At 49.2% G+C, this 22,584-nt stretch overlaps 1 protein-coding gene and 1 non-coding gene across 2 annotated transcripts in view; both read left to right on the plus strand.

Moving 5' to 3' along the window:
- The first annotated feature begins 3,635 nt into the window (after positions 1–3,635).
- Positions 3,636–22,584, plus strand: part of LOC144108033 (uncharacterized) — a 45,372-nt gene continuing 26,423 nt past the window's right edge. Inside the window, exon 1 of the mRNA XM_077641309.1 lies at positions 3,636–4,861. Within this exon, the coding sequence (XP_077497435.1) occupies positions 4,546–4,861 (316 nt within the window). The 5' untranslated portion in view covers positions 3,636–4,545. The remainder of the gene's footprint in view (positions 4,862–22,584) is intronic.
- TRNAS-GCU (transfer RNA serine (anticodon GCU)) lies at positions 12,709–12,780 on the plus strand. Its single transcript has one exon. It is a non-coding gene; the product is annotated as a tRNA-Ser (tRNA).

Below are 22,584 nucleotides of genomic sequence, written 5' to 3' on the forward strand. Positions count from 1 at the left end.
ATTCACTTCCACAACTGTGGTCTCCAGTCGCCTGATAATAACAGAGCTATGGGCCTCGTTTGCGGGAGCACGCGGTCCGGATACTTTTGTCCCCGACTGTACCTATACTGGATGTAATTAACTTCAAGCGAACGAGCCCAATTAAACACAAGTATGTGATTGCTGACGCAACAGTTGCATAACAATGTGCACCCTGACCCAATCAATGATCAGTGGTGACGCGTAATTTAATTGCGTTGGCTTACTTTTACCCGCCGCGGTGGCTCAGTGGTTAGGGCGCTCGACTACTGATCCGGAGTTTCCGGGTTCGAACCCGACCGCGGCGGCTGTGTTTCGATGGAGGCGAAACGCAAAGGCGCCCGTGTGCTGTGCGATGTCAGTACACGTTAAAAATCCTCAGGTGGCCGAAATTATTCCGGAGCCTTCCACTAGGGCACCTCTTTCTTCCTTTCTTCTTTCACTCCCTGCTTTATCCCTTCCCTTACGGCGTGGTTCAAGTGTCCGCCGATATATGAGACAGATATTGCGCCATTTCCTTTTCCCAACAGCCAATTCCAATTCATTACTTACTTTGTTCTGCGTGCCGCATCGTTATTGTCTTTTGTTTTCTACTGTATACTCCTTAGTGGGGAAACATCCCATGAAAAAACCCACACGCACAGTGACTTTCAATTTGTGAGCGGTAAAAATCTATTTCACGTACACCCCACACTCAGTTCTAGCGTCCTCTTTGAGATTGGGCCAAGAATTTCATCGCTCTATATAAGGGTGTTGTACTGGGAGACCTGCCGGCTATAAGAACAAACAAGAGACGTCCGACACGGCTGGGAAATTTAAAGCGGTAGCGGGCATAGCAGCAACGTTCAGTCTCCATATCTGCGCTGCTTCGAAGATCGCCATGCATCCTGGTTGTCCCGTGAGGCTCACCTGACATCGTGTCGCCGATAAGGTCACGTGACATTTTGGCAGCGATATGCACGGTCCCGCGTAGACTTCGCAGCATCGTGCTTATCAGGCAGGAAACGTTTTTGCGACCGCTCTGCATACCACTACTTCAACTCCAGCTGCAAGACTTTATACCGGTGAAGTTAATGCGACCCGCGAAAGTCTTCATTCACCATTTTTGGCAAATAGTCCCTGCTAAACTGATTGAGTTTAGACTGCCCATAAACTGCCTGTAGACAGTCTTTACGTACTGTGTAGACCCAGGAAGTTTTTAGGAACTGTGTAGTGTAGACTGCCTGTAGACTTTTTACATTTAACACTGAATATAAAACTGTGTACTGTAACACAGTCTATGGGCTCACCAAAATTGTTTAAAGACAAACACTGCCCACACGACTCTTTGCAAACTGTATGTATGTCTATAACTTTTTAGAGTGTATTTTGACTTTTCTAAAGACCGTCTGCATAAACTGTCGAAATAAATTTTTGTTGGTATAAACTGCAGCTCCTGCCCGTCATGAATGCTGCCCAGCAGGGAAACCTGTTAAAAAGTGCTGTTCTAGGTCCTCTGGTTCCATACTCAACTTAATGACGTGTTTATTTATTAATCTTAACGAAAAAACACCCCGCCGCGGTGGCTCAGTGGTTAGGGTGCTCGACTACTGATCCGGAGTTCTCGGGTTCGAACCCGACCGCGGCAGCTGCGTTTTTATGGAGGAAAAACGCCAAGGCGCCCGTGTGCTGTGCGATGTCAGTGCATGTTAAAGATCCCCAGGTGGTCGAAATTATTCCGGAGCCCTCCACTACGGCACCTATTCTTCCTTTATTCTTTCAACCCTCCTTTATCCCTTCCCTTACGGCGCGGTTCAGGTGTCCAAAGATATGAGACAGATACTGTTCCATTTCCTTTCCCCCAAAACCAATTATTTATTTATTTATTTTATTTAACGAAAAAACTCTGATAGGTATTTGGGTCAATATCTTTGTCAGAACGTCCTATAACGGTCTGAACAGAAATGACACTTCAAGCAAGCCTCAGCCGAAAAGGTGTGGGAAAGAGCTTTCGTTTTAATTCCATCAAGTACCGTTTAATCTATTCGTCTTTGCCGGACGGTTGATAAAGAATAGATTTCATGCCCAAGATTCGCGTTGTGTAATTTGTATACACGTACTGGCAGAGGCCCGGTTTGCGGTCAGAAGTTACAAAAGTATACACCTTGTGTGGTAATCGATACAAGAGAGAAACCGGGGCTTCATTTGGCTGAAACCAATCTTCTTAGAAAAACCTTCTTTCGAAGCCGATGCTGAGTAAATTAAGTCTGCTACTGCAGAGATATTCTGTGCATATAAACCTCTTAAAAGTTTCAATAGACAGCGTTGGCCAATATATTCCCATCTCATTCTTCCTCTTTTCAATTTTAGTCAAATGCAAGAAAGTTTCGGTTTTACGGCTCCCTCCCTACGGAGGAATCTCATTGAATCGCGTATAGTTTAAACCCTTCACAAAAATACTCGTTTCTTTTTTATCTCTTCTGGCTGCCCTGGCCTATCAGTCATAATAGTTAATAATAATTGGTTTTTGGTGGAAAGGAAATGGCGCAGTATCTGTCTCATATATCGTTGGACACCTGAACAGCGCCGTAAGGGAAGGGATAAAGGAGGGAGTGAAAGAAGAACGGAAGAAGAGGTGCCGTAGTGGAGGGCTCCGGAATAATTTCGACCACCTGGGGATCTTTAACGTGCACTGACATCACACAGCACACGGGCGCCTTAGCGTTTTTCCAGTCAGGAGATAACAAAATCACCCGTCTTTCCCGCTGACACGTTTCAGACTATTACCATAATTTTTCTATAAATTATAATCAAACTCCAATTGCCTGTAGTCTTTATTAATCTAAACCAACGAATGCGCCATCGTCCACAGAATAATTCTAAAGTTAGCAGTGATATTTCGGACCTCTAGATCAGCGGAGGCAGACACGCAGTATTTGCTGCATTAATACCGATATGTAGCTCAGTGAACTTGAAACAATACTTGCTCTTGGCTCTCTAACGAATAGGCTACTTTCAACGCGTTAAACCTCACACGATGGCCTCGCCCGGTTCCGCCAGTTATTCTCACTACATATCGGAACCAGCGCACTGCCAGTGCGAACAGCAAGCGCTGCTAATTTTTCATCGCACCCGAATTGATATAGCTTTCTTTGTACTTTGCCCTATGCACCCTTTAGCGACTCTTTCCACCGTAGCGATTGTAGGTTGGCCAGTGACGCCAATGGTTCCACTGTCTGAAGTGTTTATGCCGTACAAGGATCTCCAAGGAATGTTTAATCCTTGTCCATGTGCCCACTCGGCAGCTTCCTTAGCTGCCGTGGAGCGTTATGGCATCGTAGCGCACACCGTTTCCATTTTTTTTTACCCCGCCACCATCCGCCAGTCCATCGATCAAAGCGAAAACGAGACAGAGCAAGCGCTGCCGAGCGGCCCCCTAAATACGCCTCTATCGCCGCTTGGGAGAAAAGAGGAGGAAGAGGAGTAACTGAACCCCGGGTTCCGGAGGAGGCGTGTCCCTCGGACCAAGCGGTGGGATCGAGCGAGGGGTGGCGGTGGTCGGGGGCGTGGCCTCGGGTGAACGACCCGTCTCCTAACGACACACCGAGCGGCGGCGGCGGCCCCACGTCTATGGGACTCGGGGGTGGCGTCCTTGGGATCCCAGACCAGCGGAGAAGGGACCCGGGTCACGCGGGGGGCGGCGCCTAACGACCGTCGCGCCGCTACAGCGCAGTCGGAGAAGGCGCGCGAACCATTTGCCGGTAATGGCGGATCCGGGATCATCGGGGGCGAAGCCGGGCTGCCCGCGTTACGCGCAAGGCACGGACGGCGGGGGCGAAGGCGGAAGCGCCGCCGCCGCCGATAAGGCGATCTGGGCCGGCCATCTAGGTCAGCGGCGCTAGCCGAGAGCTCTGGTCCGAGCGCGCAGCTGGGAGCGGGCGGTCCAGGAATAAACCGAGGCAACGAAGGCTGCCGCCGGAGCCAGGACAACGAGCGCGAGGCCAGCTGTGCACGAGAGACACGCGCGAACACACCGGCGCGGAAAACCCCCCGCGGAGCGCGAAATCTCAGCGGGATGTCCAACCGCGCGCAGGAGCGCCGTGATCCATCAGGACGGCGAGCCGGTCGCGGACCCGTCGCCGGAGCCTCGGGTCGGTCGGGCGCAGCTGTTGCGCTGGGAAAACGTAGGCCTTTCTCCGCGTCGTGCGAGAGCGCGGCCGTTGCTCCAGCGCACGAGGGCGCGCGCACACCGCGCACTGTCAAGCTGCCAGTCAACGGAACGCGGTCGGGGAGCCCGCCTCCCCCGCACGAACCGGGCGCGACGTAGCGCCGCAACTCCGGTGCGGCGGTGCAACGCGTTGCCGCCGCTTTCTGGGCGCTAGCGCGCGTGCGCGGCCCACACTCTCCCCCATTGGCCGCGCGTCACGTGCACTTGACGTATGGCGCCGCGGCGGCTCCCATTGGCCGCGCTAGGCGCGCGGGGGGCGGCTTGGCGTTGCGCCGAAGCATGGCCGCGCGGTCGGCGCCGCGCGCCAGCGGAGAGCCGGGATGCAACGGGAGCAGCACGACCCGCGCGAGCTGGAGCTCGCCGCGGCGGCCGCCGCCGCCGGTGGGGAGTGGGCGTCGCGCTGGACCCTCGAACCGCCGCCGGGTCCGCCGAGAGGCAACTCCGTGCTTCCGCCGCCGGCGCCCGAGAGCCCGACGGCGGTGCAACAGGTGGCCGCGCTGGCGGCGGGCAAGAGGCCCTCGGAGCAGCGCATCCGGAGGCCCATGAACGCCTTCATGGTGTGGGCCAAGGGGGAACGCAAGCGCCTCGCCGACGAGAACCCGGACCTACACAACGCCGACCTGAGCAAGATGCTTGGTGAGTACGAGTGGACGTCGTGCCTGTTGTCGCGGCCTTGGGCCCGCCGGCTTTGCGCGGGTATGTCAGCTCGCGCACGGCCGCGTGCTGCTCTCTGGGGAGATTACGCCCCTTGTGCCGTGTGAGGTGCGCGGTGTGTGCGGCGGGCCTTCGTCAGTGTTCGGAAAGGCCGGATTGTACCTGCTGCGGTGTCGCGATAACGGTGTTCTTCCCAACCCGACGCTCTATGGACTCTCGGAAATCTTTCGTCGGCCGGGTACCCCCGGTTCTCTGCACATGCGCACATGTCGTCTCTCGTGTGACGTCCTTGTGACTTTTCTTGTGGCTCCGTCGTTTCGGTCATTGATAAAAACGAATTTCGCATTTTCTGTGGTCAAGCTGAGGAGATGGGGGAAAAAAATCACAGTATCCGCATAACCTGATAGTGGTTTGCCAGGACATATTGCTCATCCTTGGAAGATTTCCGCCAATTTTTTTTTATGTCAAAGATAGCGTTTCACCGTTTAGCCTTTAACCGACCAATCTCGATTCATTGAAACTCTAGCCTGCAAGATATGCTGTTTATTCTAGCTTTGGAGACTGTTCTCTGTCGATCAGTATTAACGAATTCTTCGAGGAGATTCCAGTAGCCTCAATACTATACTGTCGGAGAACTTCCAACAATCTTTCGTTATTTTTTATTTATGAATCAGCGGTGTTCGCCAAGCGAACTCCACATAACGGTACCACCGAAGAACGTCCGGTTCCCACGCCCCTTTTCCGAGTCTCGATGACCTCCTTGACACTTCGATCGCGACCACTTCCGTTCCGTCGTCTCTTGGCCCGTGTGTTTGACCCCACGGCGAGGCGCGATCAACGCTAGCAAGGTATATATGGCCAACAGTTCGCCCTGTATCCCGATACGTAACCTGTCTGGCCTCGTCTGTGCGTCGCTGAGTTCCTCGGGTCCGCAAGCGGCACTTTCGGATAACGTTTTGGCAGTTCTATCGTAACATTAAACATGACCAACATTATGTAGTCGTTTAAAAGCCCATATTGTCTTTATTTCGGACACATTTTTGAAGTCGTTTTTGCTTTAGTGCTTCAATAGAGAGCTAAAACTTTCCTACGCGTTTCATGCCAGAACTTGTGCAGTTAGGCAGCAGCCTCGACGAGATTCGAAAATGGTGGACTTTTTGATACAGGCCGGGTTCTCGAAGTGGTTAGTGCAGTTTTATCTCTTTTTTTTTTTACTTTTTGTAATCGACTTCCGCAACTATAATCGCGTTGCTTTGGAGCAGCCTTTGACCGCGATTAGTATATACTCCGCAATTTTCATCATATTTCACTCTTAACCCCTTGGATATAGCTCATACCGATGATTAAACACAACTCAGCTCGAAGCTCAACTTGCGGCTCCGGGACCAGTGCTCCTTTGCAAACAACTTCATGCTTCATTCTTTACGGATGGCCCGTGGAACACGCAGCCTTTTAGTCTCTTGCAAAACACTCTGAAGTGTTATTTATTATTTGTGTGATAGTACTTCTCTTGAGCTCAAAAGGAATGCATAGTTTCGGAAACACTGCTATGGCAGCAACGGTCGTGTCTTCTTATGACTTGGTGCGGTACATACATATGACGGGACTATGCGACTCGCTCGAATTGCAGCAAGAAAATGCACTATTTTAGGTTCCGCAAATAAGGTTGGATCAATGGTTTATCGTTTGCAGGAAAGGGGAAAAAATCAGGGCACTTTTGAATTAGACGGTGGCATTCGCGTCTGTCGAACATAGGACAGGAATTGACATGCATTGTGTTTCTTATCTGTGGCTAGGGTTTGGTGTATTAACAGATTATAACCCAAGTTTTCGTGCATCGTGATCTGTAGCATTCGATACGTCGCGCTGTGACGTCATCGTTAAGAGTCCTTATCGCACTGTGACTCGATCACTATGCTTTAGCACGTGAATCTGCGTGGGAATTCCTGTGATTTAACGATATTCTTCGGTGCGCTTCTAATCAAGTTATGCGCAACTTGAGTGGGAGGCCAGAAAGGCATACCGTGTTACAGTTTACAAAAATCAGCGAATCAATACTACGCTAGTTAACGCGCACGGGTTTAACGCGAGTGTTCAAGTGACGTCGGACCGTCGCAGGTCCCATGGAGTCAGCATATGCTCAAGTCACAACAGATGGATGAGGTGGCAAGGCAAATATTCACGGGAATACGACGCAGCAGCGAATTCACCGCGGTTACAGTTGAACAGATGGAATGGCTGCATGCGTAATAGCTATCGCGCTAGATAATTGTAGGCGCTAGATGCCTGACAGCGTTTTATAGTGCTCGATTTAGGGTCGGTGTGCTCTACGCAATGAAAAAGGATTTTTTTTTTACTTTTATGTCGTGAAACTTGAAATTGAAGTGTCGCCTACGCCTTGACTTCTCTCCTTCGCTGCCCCCTTCTTTTTTTAACTCTTTCGTTCTCAAACTGACGTCTTCTATCTAGCGAACTCCGACCTCTCTCTGTCGGTCACCTGCTCCCCCAAGTCAGCGCTCTCTCCGCATAACGGGGCATTGCCACTTGCAACCCCTGCCTTCGGCCGTGGTAAATTATTCTCCAATCGTGCAAGAACAGTCGCTTCAACAGCTCCTGCGCACTTGCCTCGCATGTGCCTACAACGCCAACTTCTGCACGCAGCCGGCTTGGCTCGTCGTCTTTTGATTGCTTTAATGTTTTTTTTTTTTGCTTTAAACTGATTTATTCGTGCGAAACATCTACACTCCTTCTTCGCACGAAGTAGTTGTCGCCGTGCGTGTGCCTCGCAGCTTGATTTCTTTCGCCCGCTAAATGTCAGCGCGCGGCCGTCGGCAAGGGTTAGGACTTCTCGTGCTGTACTATATACAGAGCTGCATGCGTTGGGATGCTGCGCGGTGGCATACGGGGTTGCATCGCTTAAATGCCATAGCGCCTCGCGGATGCTCCAGCTTGAATCCGCCGTCACGTGAAACACACGTGAGAGCTTACAGAGCTGATGCTGCGAGTCTTTATTGATCAGAGACCGATCGAGTTTAGTGTACACCTCGCAGCTTCAACGCGAAAGGTGTAGGCAGGGTCTGAAAGACACCGCAGGAACTAAAAGACTAGTAAAAATCAACAGGAATTTAGCTTGAGCTGTACTTGATGTATACCTTCCCGCGCAAGATTTAGCGCGTCAGCTTAACAACGGACTTAACCCACTGAGAACACACCACAAAAGCGCTATAGAGCGCTAGAGCATTTGTGTTTTCTACGTTTTTGGTGTGTTGCTAAGTGTGGGCTATGAAAGATAACGAGGGTTTATTGGAAATGACTACAGTTACGTAACCGGGTTCCCCTGGTATCACGCGTTATACGCTTTTTCATCGTTATCACTGCGAGTGTAGCAGGCGCAGACTTGTTCTCTTGAACACAGCGCGCACGCATCTTCTCACCTCAGTCCTTCTGTGATCAGGACGATAAGTTGTGAAAAGTGGTCTTTGTGGAAACGGGTTTCAATAAATATGGTCTTTTCCAGGAAATTCTTGCATGTAGTCAGCGTTCTGTGGAGCGTCCTTTCTTTATGTATCCCTGCCTGCACTTTTCTCGTTGAAGCTTCGATAGGTATTCGTATAGCACAAGTGAGTTGTGCAATCTATACATCTTCTCTATACACAGCGCTGGGATGTTAGCTAATTTCTGGTTAACGGTGCTCCTCCAATAGTCGACGCATACACGAACACTGACTATAGTAACGGCTGGGAACAATGCAATACGCTTCATTAACTTTGCAGGTTTGTAAATTCGGGACCCGATTGGATGACTATGGCTCTACGTGTTGTATAAGGCAGACTGGTTTCCGTGTCACAAGTAATTGGTGGCGTGTACGGCGCCCATAAGGACATGTAAGGTACGGTCGAGAACTGTATAGGGAACTCATTCAAGGTTCAGTATTGCTCTGAGTCATTTGCAGGAATTTGAGTTTAAGGTCTCTTCTCCATTAAGATACAAGGAGCAGGAATCGACAAGTTTGGTTGTAGCTTAGGCTGCTGCGAGGATATGATCTGCTAAATAATCAATCCGGTGTTCCCTCTAAATCTGCACACTACTGTACAGATGTCGCTCGCTTACCTTCGTGATTTCTCGTATGGTTCATCGGTTCTGATCGCAAGCACTTAATCACATTAAATAGCGTTCTAAGCAGCACGCCTCATTTGAAAAGAACACCATGCCGCGGTGATGTGCCCGCTGTTCGATTGTGCACTCGCTTTTCGCATATAGATCCTTAACTGACTGCTTTATTTTAGTGATTTTGGCGCTTTTCATTATGTGTGCGGTCCTCGTTTATCTAAATGTCCGCCGGAACTCTTGTAGTCGATCACGGCGAGTTATACTATATCCATTTTTTGTCTTTCTCTTCGCGTCGCAAGGAAATGTCTGTAGGAAGGCAGAACAGTCTATAAGAAATCTATAGACAATCTATAGACCATTTCTATGAGGGGTAGGTCAGACAGACTTAATGAACGAAACACTAGCACTAAAGCGAGCCAAAGAAGAGACACAGACACCTTCCCGTGTCTGAATGAGAATACCCTTATGCTATTCATTTGTGCTTGCGTCAGGTATTGCTCCCTGTATATCTCATGAAAAAGCGGGCGTCATTTTGGTCCCGTTAACTTGAATATGCCACCTTTACAGGGGCGCCCGTGACGTTACCCAACCAGCGTATAGCCTATTTGAGGAAAGCAGTGGTTCCTATCGCAATAATTACCGAATAAACCTCGCATATCAATGTTTTCGTAACGACTTTACGGATGACGTCAGCGCTCGCATTGAGAAGTCGGGAGATACAAATGATTCCTCTGAAGGCGCTTTCTTCATGGAAAATATGTGTCCGAACAAGCGTGACAAGCAGTGAACATAGCTCGTACTCTAACTTCGGTCTCTCGACTGACTGATCCTCGAAGCGTTGACAGATTCAAACTCGTTCAGGCTGTAGTTGGCGATCCTTCATGTTTACCGCTCGACGCGAAGCACACGTCAACCTAACACATTCGCTGAATCATCAGGCAGCTGTAACGCGGTGAGTAGCTGTGCAGGCCGTGGGAGGTACACTCTAAACAGAAAGGCGCAAACTCTCTTTTTACTCCCACGTAGGCGTGTTCGTGTTTAGAGTGAAGTAAGGTGAGCGTCGCTACCAAAACGCGCTCGATTCGGCGGCTCAAATACCTTACTTACTGCATGGCCTCCGATGCCGCGGAAAGGTCCACAAAATCACCAGTCTCGGAGGCACGGCAGTTATGGCACAGTATCGTTCGTGACGTCAAAGCAACTTGAACGTCGCCGCAGTACAGTAGGAGGAGCGCTCAGAATCAGCGACCATTCTTTTTAATAATTAGCAAGATCATGTTTCTATGCGCACATTGTCAGGATGTGGATGGCTTTACGAATACGTCTAAATTTGTCTTTAGTGGGCGGTGTTTTCTGTCCGAAAGGGCAGTTTAGTCGAGAGGCTACCTATAGAAATTCACTGCGGTTAATTATTGTGGGTAGTGAAGAGAGAAACAGACGAATGACAAAGGAGAAGATGACGCGGACGTCTTCTATGTATTTCATCTGTTTCGCTCTGTACTACCTACAATGAACTACTACTACCAACTCGTCCAACTATCCCTCCTTCTTGTGCCGAAGGGAAACCTTGAAAAATTCTGAAAAAAATTCACAGGACAGTTACGACTATGTAACGCGAGATTCAGCGATAGCTGTGTAAGCATTTAGCTTTGGCAAGCGGCTGTTCCAAACAGAGCCACCTGTAGGCTTATGCGACCCAGGTTGGCCGTACGTGACATAAGGTGACATCACGACGACGAGACACAAAGTGACGCACAGCATTAATAAAGGCTTGAACACATAGAACGTGGTGTCATGCAGGATGATAACCATACCCGGGTTGCCATGGTAACCATGGTAACGCACACACCGGGGACGCCTACGGCGACGCGAAATCCAGCGACGGGCGCCTAACAGCTCTCGCTGTAAATCTTAATAATAATTAATAATTGGTTTTTGGGGAAAGGAAATGGTGCAGTATCTGTCTCATAAATCTTCGGTTCGGTTTTTTTTTTTCATTGACAAAAAAAAAACGTGGAAACTTCCAAATGGAGTTTGCAGCGGAGTATGAAATCAAGTGAACTGTAAAATTTTATTTTATTTTCCTTGGGCTTTTTTCTGGCACAGTTATCCGGCGTTGCACCGCCGAGCTCGGTACAGAGGCTATTCATACAGACGCCCTTTACACTGGAGACGCGCCCTGCAGACACTCTTTCATGCTTCGGATGCGCACTGCCATGCGCATGCTTGTTTCTTGGAAATATGCATGTAATCAGAAAGAACATCATTAAGCTCGTGCGCGACAACACACAAGTGAGAAGATGGTATGAACGCTGGCTTTTTATCCAGTGATAAAATCTAAAAGTTTAGCAATGGCGCTCGTGTCTGTCTTGAAAAGAGCATGCGTCCCCGATTATATGGTATAATATTTGCCCGCCGCGCAGTTGTTGCCCCAGGTACGTTATTTCGCTCCTTTGAGATCCACCTCTCGCCCGCGTCCATTTTCGCAAGTTTTTAGCTTTTCGTCTAGGGAAGTCAATTGGACCAAATTTTAATTCGTCGAATCAAGGCATGCAATAAGCGGCTCGATGTCGGTGTGCTTTCCCTGGAGGTGCCACTTACGCATAAATTTCAAGTGCCCGCACATCATGCCCTTTCTGCGCCTAATCTGAATGGCGACTCGGTCCCGTTATAATTGGCGAATGTGTAACGCGGGAAGCTAACTCCTTTCACAGTATTTCGGGCAGATCCTTTCCCAGCGCGGGTTTCCCTCATTTTTAAATACGAGGGGGACAAGGTTGCACAGAAAGGAAAGGCTCGGCAGCTTCCTCGCTTTGCAGGTGTACAGCCGAGCTCAGTGGTTAGAGCGCTCGGCTACTGATCCGGAGTTCCCGGGTTCGAACCCGGCCGCGGCGGCCGTGTTTCGATGGTGGCGAAACGCAAAAGGCGCCCGTGTGCTGTGCGATGTCACTGCACGTTAAAGAAGATCCCCAGGTGGTCGAAATTATTCCGGAGCCTTCCACTACGGACCCTCTTTCTTCATTCTTTCAGTCCCTCCTTTATCCGTTCCTTTACGGCGCGGTTCAGGTATCCGCCGAAACATGTGAGACATTTACCGCGCAATTTCATTTCAGTAAAAAAAAAAAAAGAAACTGTGAATTTCATTTCAACAGCGTCACATCTTAGATCGACAGTGTGCGATCGCTTTCGTTACAACTGCGCCACGTGGTGTCGAATGGAGGAACAAGAGAGCGGTCCAAACGGCAGCGCCGCGACGTTCTTTCTATAAGGCTGCGGCGGAAATTAAGTTAGCTTTGCCTTTCTATAGACACTCCGTGCTCTCGCCCTAACGACAAACCTGGTAGGGTTTTAACGTATTTAAACCTAGTGTACGTGCGAAAGCACGTGTTTAGCCTGGTTGGCTCATGGATTGGCTTTGCTGGGTCGTCGGCACGTCTAGCGACGACATTAGACTCAGGTTAAGCTCTGATCGATCTGTTCGCGTCGTAGATGGAAGTTGATGAAGACGACGATATGCAAACCCAGTCGCAGCAATATTTTATTGATTGATTGATTGATTGATTGATTGATTGATTGATTGATTGATTGATTGATTGATTGATTGATTGATTGATTGATTTACTTAGGTCAGGCTTCAGCGACGAAACGTCCTTTGCAACTTTGGTCGTCAAATAGAGCTTCCGGTCTAAAAGTTTAGCCAGTACGCCTGAGCTCGACCCGCCGCGGTGGCTCAGTGGTTACAGCGTTCGGCTGCTGACCCGAAAGACGCGGGTTCGATCCCGGCCGCGGCGGCGGAATTTCTATGAAGGCGATATTCCAGAGGCCCGTGTACTGTACGATGTCAGTGCACGTAGAAGAAGCCCAGGTGGTCGAAATTTCCGGAGCCCTTCACTACGGCGTCCCTCATAGCCTGAGTTGCTTTGGGACGTTAAACCCCCAATAAACCAATAAACCAAACCAAACCAAGCCACTGAACTGCGCGGTTGTCATACCTTATATACCCTGTTCCTTACGGGAACTTGTGAACGTGCGATGTGGCACTCAGGAAGAGAGAAATGCCGGCGCCTGCAGGCTATGTCTGCGACAGCGCGTGCCGGAAACGCTGCCGCATTTCTTCACTTAATCGGAAATCGCGAGCCATGCTTGCTGATTTGCCGCGCTACTCTCGGCAGCGTATCAGCCGAGGATTTCGGTTATGACGCGCGAAGCGTGGAGAGCTTCCGATACGCAGCAGCGTTATAATAAACAAAAAAAGCGCACTCACTCACTGATGTCTGGGCCACCGTGTTATTCTGGTCTATCTGCCCGACGTATTTGCATTTGACACGTGCAAACACGCCGCTAATAGCTGCAGCTGGTCGAGCAGGAGCCTTTTTTATTTTATTTTATTTTTATTCGGCGAACAGCTCGTGTCTATTGCCTGCATGCCTTCCGCAATGCGCCCAGCGGTGTTATCGCGTGACTGACTCGCCGGCGAGCGCAAACATGTGCGATGCCTACGGTCGCGGCGCCCTTTATGGGACGGACGCGAATGTATATACGCATAACTGAACTGCCATGTTAATTTTTGTTCTTTTCTTACGCTTACTTGTTACGTATTGCACGGGCCTTCAAATCGAACGCGTGAATCGGATGCCTTATGACAGGGGATATGATGTATACCGTTGCGAGTTGCATGTCGGCTTTAAAATGGCGAGCCTCAAATGCCACTCGAATAATGATAATTGAAGTCTATAGTTTATATCAGCGACTGTTTTCGACTTTCGCGCGACAAATGGATTTCTTGCACGCTTATTGTCTTTTTTTTTTTTGCAAGTGGAAGAATGCAGATGCATTCTTTGTGGTGAAGGCTTTTAATGCTAATATAGCAGGCTTAGAATGTCGGCGCACAGGAGGGGGGCGCTAATAAAGGAACGCGGAAAATCATAGCATCAATAACGAAGTACGGAGAACCCAAAGTGGAAGTAGATAGATTAGTTTTGTAGATAGTTTTGTTTATGGGTGTTTAACGTCTCAAAGCGACTCAGGCTATGAGGGACGCTGTAGTGAAGGGCTCCGGAAATTTCGACTAAGTGGGGTTTTTTAACGTGCCCTGACATCGCGCGGTACGCGAGCCTCTAGAATTTCGCCTCCATCGAAATTCGACCGCCGCGCACGGGATCGAGCCCGCATCTTTCGAGTCACCAGACAAGTACCATAGCCACTGAGCCACCGCGGAGGCTAAAAAGTGGAGGTAGAGACGAGATTCAAGCCTTCATGCGTACATATTAAAACAGCACTTCACTGCTGCCGTGGTTCGTCCTGATCGTGCATGACGTCGGGTGTTTTCACCACAAGAAAGACGATGTACACGGTTATATGGAACTTCGTTTAATTAAACTGCAGCATGCGCGTGCGAATTCGCTTCCCTCTGTACCAGGACGCCACGAGAAAGTCGAGGGACGGTCTAACGCGAGTGAACTTTGCGTAGGTGGTATTCTTACTCCCAAGTGGCGCTTTCAGTAGCTACCACGCCTGTGTCAGTGCCTGAGAAAATCGCTGTGGTATCGAAGAAATGCGGTATAGCCTCATTCACTCGAACTCGCTTAATTAGAACTATCGCTTGTATTAAAATAAGAGTCTCATTAATTCGAACTCCGCTTAATTCGAATAACTTGACGTTTTGCTTAATATTAAGAAGTTTGCGGAGGTATAGGGTGGCTACGGCTGGCACAGGAAAGAGGGTTGATTGGAGAGATATGAGAGGGCAGGTCTTTATCCTGCAGTGGGCGTAGTCAGACTGATGATGATAATGATGATGATGACGACTTGCTGCGAGTCTGCGTTATGGTCAGTTGACTGCATGTGAACGAGAGAGCAGGCCCGGTCAAAAATAGCATCATCGTGTCCATGTCCGGTCTATATCGTTCAGCTGGTTTATCGGGAATTGTTGAGACTACTGGACCCAATGATCGCGACACCGGTGAGCGCGACTCCAATACGTGCCTGTGAGCTGTAAGCTAACCCTGTTCCGTTCTTCTGACGAAAAAAAAAAACGAAACAAAGCGAAAGTGTGCGCAGAACGAAAAAACAGGTGCGCCCTAAAAAACAAACAAAAAGCAAGAAAAGGCGCGTCCGGCAGAAATATAGTTGGCATGAGGATATCTGGGGGCGAAAAACGGCAGGTTGGGAGGAAGCCATGTGAGCTTTTTGAGCGTGTACTTGTTTTTTTTACTTTATATGCTCGCGAGGCTTCTCTCATTTCGCTTTCTCGCTTCTTTCTTTCTTTCTTTTTTCTTGTATTCATCGCTCTTTCTTTGCCTGGTGAGCCCCGGCTGCGGCTTGCGAGAAGCAGTGTTTAATGCGCTCGCGGTCGTGTTGAACGTCTGGTAGTTTTCTTATCGTCTCTGCCTGATTGTGATTGATGATGTTCGGTGCTCAAAGTGGTAGGCGGCAGCGCTCTCCGCCTTTTCTTTTCATTTTCTGCTTTACGGTCGGCGGCTGATTGGTGTCTTGCTTAATTTGACCCCTGTCGCACTTTCTGACAGCTTTTCTATAGCTATTTCACTCCTCCGGACTTCGCGCATCTGTTCGCCACATCCTTTGCGACTTCTGTTTATGCTTCCACATTTAGCGGCGACTTTCTCGGCGATTTTTTTTTGTGTGTGTGTAACGACAGAAAAAAAAGATCGTATGTTTCTGTTATCCACCCTTTCTGCTGGCGGGGAGATGTTGCAAAAACGAAAGTATGCCTTCCTGAAAGGGCATTCCCTGGGGTTTTCTTGGGTGTTTTGAACTGATGGTATGCGTTATCAATACCGTCTGCAGTCCCTTCTCCTCATTGTAGCAAGCCGCCTTGGTGGCTGAGTGGTTACGGCGCTCGGCTGCTGGCCCGAAAGACGCGGGTTCGATCCCGGCCGCGGTGGTCGAATTTCGATGGAGGCGAAATTCTAGAGGCCCGTGTACTGTGCGATGTCAGTGCACGTTAAAGAACCCCAGGTGGTCGAAATTTCCGGAGCCCTTCACTACGGCGTCACTCATAGCCTCAGTCTCTTTGGGACGTTAAACCCCCATAAACCAAACCATAAACCAGATTGTGTCTGGCAAAAGGAGCTTTGTATTATGCGGGAGTTCGTAATTCACGGGATAAATGATGTTCGATAGCTATACAGACTGGCCGAGGTTTTTTTTTTTTTTTCTGCAGTGCGCATGAGTTCTTGTATGTGCGCTGTGTAGTGCATACTTCCGTTGTACTCGCGTGGCGCGGTATGCGTCCGCCATGACACCTGGTGGGGGGTCGAACCTTCGGTGACCTCGTGTTCAGTAGCAGAACGACCTAGCGACCGCGTCACAACCGCTGCGGCCGGAAAAAGAAAAAAGAGAAGTCGTCTCTGCACGGGTGAGCGGATACCGCGATCCCCTGCGGACGCCCACAAGTTCACCGCCGAGGGCTGCAGTCTCCACTTGCGAATGCATTGGTTGTACTGCTGCGTAGTGAAGTATAGGTGGAAGGTGGCACAGGAAAACGGATTAAGAAGAGCAATTGTTGGTGCTGTTACGTTCGAATAGTATCGGGTTTAACGTCCCAAAGCGACACATCGGCTATGAGGGACGCCGTTAGTGGAGGTCTCCGGATTAATTCTGTCCCCCTGGGGAGTCTTTTAACGTGCACTGACATCGCACAGTACAACCGGGCGTCTAGCATTATGTCATCATCGAAACATGACCAGTAATAACCGTAAGTGAGTGAGTGAAAAAACCTTTATTGTCCAACAGAATGAGACCACCTCATCCAGACCTCCCCTGTCCCATACCCTCAGTTGAGGGAGGAGGATCAGGAGAGATCCGGTCGCATGGGGTAGTCGCGTCAGATGCTGGCCAGGATCTCTTGTATCCCGGCGGCCTCTTCAGCCAGTCGGACGGCGGTGAGCTGGAGCTCAGGGTCCGTGCTCCGGAACAAGGTCTCCCAGGCGTCTTTATTATTAATTTTCTTTGCCCTGCCTGGGGATTGGCTACACTCCCATATTATGTGGTCGAGGGTCCCTCTCGCCCCGCACTTCTTGCATTTATCGTCCTATATTTCTGGAATGATATGTTTGCTTAGAATTGGGTGTGGGTAGACATCTGTTTGTAGACGCCTCCACGCCACCGCCTGTTGATTGTTGAGTGCTTTTCTAGGTGGGGGAAAGTACCTGCGATGTTGTCTATAATATTCTGTAACTTCCTGACAGGAGATTAGTCTCCCTTCTCTCCCGTGATCTGCGAACGGTGGCCCGTCTTGTGCAGCTCGGTGGTAGAGATCTCGAGCTACCTCGTGGGCCGCCTCGTTGCCACGGGCAGATTCGTGCGCGGGGGTCCAGATTATATTGATTGTTCTATTCAATGTCGCTTGTCTTAAAATTTTGGCGGCGAGGGGAGAGACTCTCCCTCTACTAAAATTTTGGACTGCAGCTTTGCTGTCGCTTATGACGTATTTAGCTTTGGAACCGACGCAAGCTAGTGCTATTGCGACCTCCTCCGCCGTCTCGGTGTTTGTCCCTAGGATAGTTGCGACCGTGATGGGGCTACCCGCTCCGTTCACTACCGCGACGGTCGTGTACTGACTATGTCTATCGACCGCTGCGTCTACGTAGGCGACGTCCTCCTGAGGCTTGTCACCGTAGATGCGTTCTATCACCTCTGCCCGCTTTTGTCTTCTTTCCTTGTTTATTTCTGTGTGCATGTTATTGGGTAAGGGGGGAATCCTGAGACTGCTCCTAATCTCCATGTCGATATCCTCCCTCTGTCTAGCTCCCCTGTCTGTTTGGAGTCCGACTTTGGCTAGTGTGGCTCTTCCCGCATGTGTTGTGCTGAGTCACGCTTACAGAGCTCGCAGAAGCAGTCCAGACATCACAGCTAGAGAGTAATAACCGTGCTTTTCACTGGTTTAGCTGTACCTTGAGTGTGAGGTTCTTATGTACTGATTTATCATTTACTGATTCGCCTTAATTCGCTACACCGTCGTTTACCGTACCATTCATAGAGGCTTGTTAGCCTTTTTTTTTCCCGCTCCTATTTCCCGGGGGGAAAAGATATGAATTAAATTCAGGAAGTTTAAGGCTGCTGGCGTCCCGCTTGTTTTATAGCACATTGCTTGGCCGTGTTCACGTGGCGTGCTTCGTTTGCGTTTCATTGTACCAGCTTACAATCACTGGTTGCTCTTGAATGGCTTTCCGTGTATGCAGGTTATCGTGCAGGTTTTCAGAAGGCAGAGACGTTACAAGCAGGCTTAACGCACGGTTGGCTCCCCGACTAAGGGGTAGGGGCCTAATGGATGGCGAACCGAGAGAGGAGAAACATGTTTCTATAAAAGCGAGGTTGTTCTCCAGCTCGCGACCACTGTAGATGACAAGAACGAATAGAAAACTTTTTTTCTGTTATTCTAGTCCAAAGTCAAGAGGAAGAAATAGGCTTGGGCAGGGCATGTAATGCGAAGGCAAGATAACAGCTGGTCCTTGAGGGCAAAGGGGTGGATTCCAAGAGAAAGCAAGCGTAGCAGGGCGCGGCAGAAAGTTAGGTGGGCAGATGAGATAGTTTGCGGGGATAAAGTGGCCGCAAATGGCAAAGGACAGGGGTAATTGGAGAGACATGGGAGATGCCTTTGCCCTGCAGTGGGCGTAGTCGAGCTGATGATGATGATGACACCCTTTCCACACCAAGCGAGTGTCTCGGATGTGCGCCACTGTGTATCTCGTCGTGATGTCATTTGAAGCTACGTTCGAAATTTTTATTTCGTTTTAATACCATGATTACGGTGCCGTAGCCTTAACTTTCATCGGCAGAGGAGGGCGCCAAAGCGTTATCAGTGATATTCGAAAACTGAACACTGGAGTACTCGCCTTCAGACGAGTTGGGGGCACTTTTGTTTTAGTGGGCATCATGGTTTCATGATAGATTACAAGAAAACTGTGCGATCCAGGACCTCTTTACGCACTTATTTGCTAATTGCAGGGGGTCCTTTTTTCAACCTACAGAAGGCGTTCGCTGGTACCAATTATTTGAAGAGGTCACTTGTAGACCTCCATCGCGTGATGGGTCATATTGAAGTTTCTCTTCAGCTTCAGTTTATTTCTGAAAAGTAACTACAAACAGCGGCGTATAAAGGAATGCAGTTACGTTTATAGCTCGATGTTTGGGGGAATTGCAGATTTTTGCATTCATGCGGCACGTAGCGGGAGAAACACGACCTAATCGTTCTGTCTGAACATAGTCCTGGACTCCTGGTGCACTCCTTTTGCACATAAGTTGAGGCTTATAGTGTTGATTTACGAGCCAAATGCATGAGCTTATTTCGAACCTCGGGATTTGTTTGTACAGGTGCTGTTACTCTACTGCGGTGACTCTTCGTTCTCAAACAGTAGGAATATTACCGTAGCTCGCGTGCATAAGCCCCAAACTTTTCTCTTTGTTTGGTTGTAGCTGTTGTAAAGAAAAATGAAAGTGTGCAACAGTTGTACCTAGCCAGCACCCAGTTACCGGTGGAAACTTGGAGACCAACGAAAAGGCTTGAAATTAAGTTAGAGACAGCGCAGCGAGCTGTGGAAAGCAAAATGAGAAGTGTATCGTTAACGTTTCGAAATAGAGCACAGTTGGTCAGGGAACAAACGCGAGTTAATGACGTCTTAGTAGAAATCAAAATTTAGAAATGGGCATGGACAGGGCATGCAATGTGAAGGCAAGACAACCGATGAACCATTACGGTAACAGACTAGATCCTAATGGTTGACAAGCGTATCAGGGGGTGTGTTAGACCGTCATGTGGGAGTCTGTGGGGGAGATGGCCGCAGAAGGCACAGGACAGGGTGAATTGGAGAGATGCGGGAGATGTCTTTGCCCTGCAGAGGACGCAGTTGGGATGACCACGATTATTGTGAGGTCTGGTGCCGGTCTTTTTAACCTGGTCGATATTAAACGGCGTCTACATTAACCATTGGAACCGCCGCGTTGCGTGTCGTGCTGAAAGCGGCGAAAGTGTCGGACTGCTCCGTCCGGGCAGCATGCATCTGCCCCGCTTGGAGGAATACCACGACCGGCGATCTGGTCTGTGTTTATACGCGGCATATTCACAACTGAGGCAAGGTGCATTAGGGAGAGGGAAAAAGCTATAGCATACATTTGGCCGAGTGGAAACCCCCGAACTCGAGGTCAGGTTCGGGTGACGGGAAATATTCCTTTATATTTAATTTACTTTCACTTACATTCTTAAGCCATTTTCTTCTGTGCTTCAAACAGCATCGCAGGAATAGCCTTGAAATACATCTACCGCATGTCTACGAGCAAGACGAGTATACCCAATTGGACGTATGCATCCCTTACAAAAATTTCTTTAGACAGTCTATAGACTGTTCATAGACTTCTGTCTATAAAGTCTATAGATTCTCTATGGACAATCCCTAGAGAACAGTCTATAGGCAATGTAAATCCTACAGACAGTCTATATATAATCTATAGATTAATGGCTATAGACTTTTGGTATACTTTTGTCTATAGACAGTCTATAGACCATGAATAGACAAAAAAGAAACATCTATAGAAAGGCAATAGAGTCTATAATGCTACGACACAGACTGACAAAGCGCAGCGGAACTAGGACGAGTAGAAGAAACACGAAACACAGGACAGGCGCTACCACCAACTTTTATTGCGTCATAAAAAAACAGCGCAATTTATACCATTCATATGGACCTCGTGATACACTGTCAGCCAGTGGAAATTGCGAAGGAAAACGCCTCCCAACGCTGGCGATCATTACGTAGTGAAAAAGCACTCAAGACACGCGCAATCTGTAACACGCAAAGACACTACTAATCTAAAGATAACCGGATAACAGAAACATTCGAGTTGCGCTTGTGCCTCTGACATACACATCGGTGGTGCCAGGAGCAGTAACGAGTAGAAGAAGCGCGGCGAAGCAAATAACAAGGGACAGGCGATGAAAGGGATGTGTACAATCAGCTGGAGTATAAATAAAAGGAATGACAACTTGATATGCAAAAGGCACCGTCAGTCTGTGTCGTAGCAGTATGAACCAACTAGCCCACACCAAGGTCCTCTTAGAGTCCATAAGAAGGCTATAGACTGTCTATTGACCATTTTTATAAACGTAAAGTCAAATCGCCGCCTCCTGCGCCGAACGATGTGCTTTTTTTTCCGGGAGCTACGAGCTCTCTCTGATGCGTGTCTATCATTTTCCGTTTCACATGACTGATAATGACAAAAAGAGACAAAAGGCATTCTGACCTCCTCTGCATTCCATGTCCCATTGTGATCTCTCGTCATTTGACGATTGCGAAAGCACGCGGTCTCAAACGTATAAACGTCTGGGGCACGAATGGATATTGCACAGTGCATTGTCCCTGTGTGCCATTTGAGGCGCTCGAGATTGTTTTGATGACGGAGTAACAGTGCGCTCTGTGGCGTTTGCGTGCATCCCGCGTTTCATTTGGAGCCGTTTATGATTGCGTTGTGACACTATTTCTATGGCACCCGCATTGGCTTCGTATTCTGTGCGAATCGCAACCTACACTTAAGCACACACGCATAAACAGCCGAGCACGCACAGACACAAATAAAGCGGAGATCGCGTTTTAGTACTACACTCTTCAAAAACAGAATCGTCAAAAGACTCCGAGAGGACTAAAAACTTTACGCCCCCTAGTCTTTTTTGGGGACTAACTGCGTTTCAGCAACTATTCGTCCCTCAAATAGCAGCCGTTACTCCTTTAGAGGATTAATTCTAGTGTGACATCAGCCACTGTTGGCATCCCTATCCCCCATACAGACAGAATAGGATAGAAAAAAATTTAATGTTCAACAGAAAGAGTGCCTATACGGACTAAACCTTTGTCGTTGGGACTAAATAGTGCAGTTCGTCCCATTTTATGCCTTTTTTCAGTGCTGGCTGTTCGTCATCTTTTGAGGCGCAGGTGTGACGGTGACCGCACATGAGGAGATGAAAGAAAAGGCAACGCGCCACTGCTTATATAGAAACCGAAGCCTCCCATGTTGCGAAAGCAAAGGCGGTTCCTCCAATACTTTTTTGTCGACTGTAAGTCATGCGAGCGCGGCAGTATGTCAGATTACGGGTCAAACTTAAAACAATAGTCGGTACAAGCGGCGAGGGTCAAGTACAGGCGGACAGTTTTTGCGCCCCATCCGAGGACCAGTTCATTTGCTCACTCACTGATCACTAACTCACTCTTATTAGCTCATTAACTGTTGTCCGTTCGCTTTCGTGGAAGAGAGCCCCTCTCGGTCGAGCTTGTTTGCCCTTGTGTCATCGTATACGGTTGTCCGTGTCTATAGACCTCCATGTCCGCGCGTCTGTCCGCGGCAGCGCGTTTGCTGCGTGCGGTGACTTTTGAAGCGGCAAACGAGGAGACAGCGATGGTGTGATGGCTCGGAGAGAGGGGGGAGAGGCTTGTCCGTAGATGAACGTCTCTGTCGACAGCAGCAGCGCTGCTGCCTTTTTTCCCCCTAGCTGGCCGCGTGACTGGGGGGGGGGGGGGGGGGGGGTGCCATCGCCCACCCCTCCTCAGCGGGGTCCCATAAATAACGCCGCCGGAAAACAAGTGTCG

Source organism: Amblyomma americanum, chromosome 10, assembly GCF_052857255.1.
Source record: "Amblyomma americanum isolate KBUSLIRL-KWMA chromosome 10, ASM5285725v1, whole genome shotgun sequence".
Lineage (NCBI taxonomy): Eukaryota > Metazoa > Arthropoda > Arachnida > Ixodida > Ixodidae > Amblyomma > Amblyomma americanum.